General features: G+C 46.0%; 1 protein-coding gene across 1 annotated transcript in view; it reads right to left on the bottom strand.

Moving 5' to 3' along the window:
- Positions 1 to 376: 376 nt before the first annotated feature.
- The window catches only part of RFX2 (regulatory factor X2), a 79,943-nt gene continuing 75,831 nt past the window's right edge, over positions 377 to 4,488 (bottom strand). Inside the window, exons 17-18 of the mRNA XM_015420530.1 lie at positions 1,141 to 1,183; positions 377 to 1,023 (exon numbers count right to left, since the gene is read on the bottom strand). Of these exons, the coding sequence (XP_015276016.1) occupies positions 914 to 1,023; positions 1,141 to 1,183 (153 nt within the window). The 3' untranslated portion in view covers positions 377 to 913. The remainder of the gene's footprint in view (positions 1,024 to 1,140; positions 1,184 to 4,488) is intronic.

Below are 4,488 nucleotides of genomic sequence, written 5' to 3'. Positions count from 1 at the left end.
CTCCCCCCTCACCGGCAGTCTTTAGGCAGCGGCTGGACAAACACTTGTCAGGGATGCTCTAGGCTGATCCTGCACTGAGCGGGGGGTTAGACTAGATGGCCTGTCTGGCCCCTTCCAACTCTGTGATTCTGTGATTCTAACACTTTCAGCATGACAGTCCCAGGGTCTTTCAAATCCATGCTACCATGGAGTCTTTTCTTGTTACATGAAGGTGTGTACAAAAAGCACAGCCCTGGCGGCACAGCGGAGAAAATCTAGAGTGACCTTAGACCAGGAGTCCCCAACGTGGTGCCCGTGGGGTGCCGCGGGGGAAAAAACAAGAACACACCACACATCTCCCACAGTGTAAATTTATTTGGCAAGTAAGGAAGGGGGACTAGACACCCCATCTCTGCCCCCGTGAGGCGGAATCGAGAGGAACGGGCTCTGCTGGGACTCAAGCGGGTCTGCATCACAGTGGTGCTTGGGGGAAACTTAAAGGGCTTTCAGTCGCTGCCAGGGCTGCCACCGCTCCCTGCCCGCCCCACCCTCACAGTTCTCGGACAGTCCCGCAAATCCATTGAATCAGTTAAGGCTGAGAGAGAGAGAGAGTGTGCAAGAGCGAGCGAGCTGCATCGCCTGAGAAGGAAAGGGCTTGAAGGCTCCTTGGAGTCGATGAGCAGGCCTTCTGCTCTGCTGACAATGGACCCCAGTTCGCGCCGCAGGCAGCTGTATCCGGCAAAGCCAGGCAGCCCACCGGCCCTCATCGCCATCACCACCTCTGCGAAGACAAGTAAACATTAAGACAAAAAACTAAGAGGCACTAAAATCGTGGAGGAATTGGAAATCCAGGCGCTGGAATCCCGGAGAAGCTTTGGAACCGTTGTGGGGTCAGAGCAAACGGCAAGTTCCCCCTCGCGGTTTTCCCCCAACTCTAGATCTCCTGCAATGAGGGGCCAGGATCGCTGCGTTCACGCTTGACCAGCGGCTCGCCGGGGGTCCGGGTATCGGCTTCCACCTCGCTGCCGAGGTCACTGATGTCATCTACGGGGAGGGAAGAGGCAGAGGCTCAAAAAGTTCTGGAAATTAATTGTCAATTATCATTTGCAGGATTTCCCCCTGTGCTGGGAGAGAAAAAAGAAAATACAGAGTAGTAGATACCTTTATCCAAGAGTGCAGGGGACATCGAGGCCAGGTCGCTGAACTGGAAGAGGAAAGAAAGAGGACATTTGGGAATGAGCGATGGAGTCCCGAGGGGAACGTTCTGAGCCTCACTTCACCCTTGCCATTTCGATCACTGATATTTATTTATATTTACTTATTTGGACTTCTAGGCTGCCCTTCTCCGTGGGCAGGGCTCAGGGCAGTTTACAACAATGGCCAAGGTCCAACATACCTAAGGGACCACCTTTCCCCATATGTTCCCCAACGGGCACTACGGTCAAGGATGCAACATCTCCTGGTGACCCCAGGCCCCAAGGAGGCCAGGTTTGCTGCAACCAGGGCTAGAGCCTTTTTGTTGGCGGCTCCTACCTGGTGGAACGAGCTCCCAGAGGAGATCCGGGCCCTGTGGGACCTTGCGCAGTTCTGCAGGGCCTGCAAGACAGAGCTCTTCCACCAGGCTTTTGAGTAGGAGTTGCCACTACCTTTACCACCACTACCAACTGGCCCTGTGACGAGTGAACGACAGCGCTGCGTGGAGCTGACACCACTGAAATGGGAGTACCATCTTTAAGACACCATCTTTTTATTGAAGACTGATTGAAACATCTAGACCACTTTGAAAGATTGTAAATGACTGTTTTTATGTTGCTTTTAACCTGTTTTATGCATTGGCATGTACCCTATTTGTGAGCCGCCCTGAGCCCACTTGCGGGGAGGGCGGGCTAGAAATCGAATAATAAATAAATAATAAAAATAATACATAATCTAGAGTAATTTACAACCATAATAAAATATCATACAATCGATATATAAAAGACCGTCTGTTCCAAGACGGTGAAATTTCAGAAAAAAATTGCAGCTTCCCCGTAGCCGCCTAAGAGGGTAGGTGAAGGGAGGCGGGAGGTATGAGAATGCCAGATTAGGGGCTTCCGGTCGGGGGGAAATGGCGATTTGACGCGTTTTGCGAGGAAGCAGAGCGGACGGGGGCTCCTTTTGCCAGTTTGGGCTGATTTATAGCCCAGCGCAACCTCCCCCAGGTTGGGGGTTAGTCAAGCAAGCATCGTGACCCGAGAGAGAGTTGAGATCGACGCGATTAAGCCTTGGAGGAGACTTGATTTGGCGCTTTGATCTCCTCTCACGAAGAGGGTGCAGCAAAGATCGCTACAGGAGTATTCAGCTTAAAATTGCCATTACCCGATTTCACAGACAGAAGGGATGAGATTTGAAAGGAGTGAAACAGTGCGAAGACCTGAATAAACAAACAAGGTAACGTTTGAGAGCGTTTTTGAGCTTAACTTGGGAAGCATAGGTCCATGGTCTGGAGAGTGAAATTCGTAAAAAAAAGAGGCTTTTTAAAGCCAAAAAACAGACTTTAAAATTTTGCTGTGCATTCCTGTGGTGTAGAGATAAGATAACGCATAGAAACCTACGTGCCTGATCGCGAGAAGAGGGTCAGTCTAAGGGCAAAGTGAAGCAAAACGTTTGCCCTGACAAGCGCATAAGAACGGACGGGGCAGAGCCAGAGGTCCCGGAAGTAGGAGGAGGGAATAACGAGTTGCAGCAGGGACTGCGAGACGTCATCGGGCAGAGGAAGAAGGACCGGAAGAAGATCGGAGGACAGGCGACAGACCGGAAACTACAGAAGGCAAGAAGGACCAAACGGAGCAGCGGAAGTGCGAATAACCGGAAGTGGAGAACACAATAACAAGTAACACAGGAAGGAACAAAAGCTCAAGTTTGAGGAAGGTACCTATTATCTGCAGGACAGGAAGGGGACCAAAAGAGTCATAGAGGAACCATAGAGAAAGTTCGTCTGCCATTTTGTGGAGAACTAATCTTTAAATTTAAATTGTGACTCTTTGGGACAATTTGGTGAAGCGAAACAACGGCGATCCGACTAATCATAGCAAAAACTACTGAATGAGATGAGTGGAGTCCTGCTTGGAAGCGCAAAAACGGAGCCGAGATTGAGACAGAGAGCTGCGTCATTTTCAACACCGACAATGGCTTCAAAAAAAGAAAAAGAACTACAGGCTGCAATGGAAGCAATGGAGCAGCGAATGACAGATGCAATCCAGGAAATGGGAAAGAAGATGAAGGAATTATTGGTGTCAGAAGTAGCAGAGCTGAAAAAAGAAGTAGGAGAAATGGGAGTCAAATTGGAAAAGGAAGTGGAAGATCTTAAAAAAGAGTTCCAAAGTTTGGCGCAGAAAACAACAGAGATGGACCAGAAAATGCAAGAGGTTAGTAAAAAAACGCAAGATGTTAATCAAAAGATGGAAACATTGTCAAGAGAGTATAAGACGCTGGATGCAGTGGTGAGTTGCAGAGCCATGCAAACACATCTGAGGCTAAGAGGAATTGAAGAGCAATTGGATGACAAGATAAGAACAAGAGTGATTGAAGCTATTAGGGATTACCTGAAAGATGATGTGGATGAAACAGAACTTAATTTTGACTTGATTTATAGAGTAAATTCAGCAGTGGCAACCCAGAGATATGATTGTGCAGTTGGTTACTAAAAGAATGTGTGAACTCATCTTTAAAAAGCAATATACTGTCCCATTTGTAATGGATGAGAAAAAAATTATGGTGATGAAGGAATTGCCAAGACAGATCTTGCAAGACAGAAGAAAATTCAAGAAGCTGACAGACAAATTGAGAGGCATGAACATAAGATACAGATGGGAGATACTGCAAGGGCTAAGTTTTGACTATCAGAATCAAAGGTATACAATCAAGACCACTGGAAGAATGGCGGAATTCATGTATGACTTTGATAAAGACTTTGGAGAAAAGTAATAATAAAACAAGATGATGGATTACAAAAAATGTTCATGGAATGTAAATGGACTAAATTCACCCCATAAAAGGAAAATTATGAGACATTGGTTGGGGAAACAAAAATGTAATGTTATTTGCCTTCAGGAAACACATATTAGAAAACAGGATAGTAAATATTTGGTGGCCAAGCAATTAAGAGAAGAGTTTTATTCACTGGCAACAAAAAAGAAAAGAGGGACTGTCATTTATGTAAAGAAAGAATTGGAACCAAAAGAGATTTTTAAAGATAAAGAAGGAAGATATATAGCGATTGAACTTAAAGTACAGGAGAAAAAAATGTTGTTGGTGAATGTTTATGCACCGAATGGAGCAAAAGAAATTTTTTTTAAGGATTTGATACAGGACTTAGATCAAGTCGCATATGAACAGACTATAATAGCGGGCGACTTCAATGGGACAGTAAATTATAAACTAGATAGAAAATCTCAAAAGATGGATCAAAAAAGTGGAAAATTACCAAAGGTTTTCTTTGAAATGGTAGAACAAGAAAAGGTGGAAGAT

Source organism: Gekko japonicus, unplaced genomic scaffold, assembly GCF_001447785.1.
Source record: "Gekko japonicus isolate JY-2015 unplaced genomic scaffold, Gekko_japonicus_V1.1 scaffold632, whole genome shotgun sequence".
In the NCBI taxonomy this organism is placed as follows: Eukaryota; Metazoa; Chordata; class Lepidosauria; order Squamata; family Gekkonidae; genus Gekko; species Gekko japonicus.
This window is presented reverse-complemented; position numbering and strand designations above follow the sequence as displayed.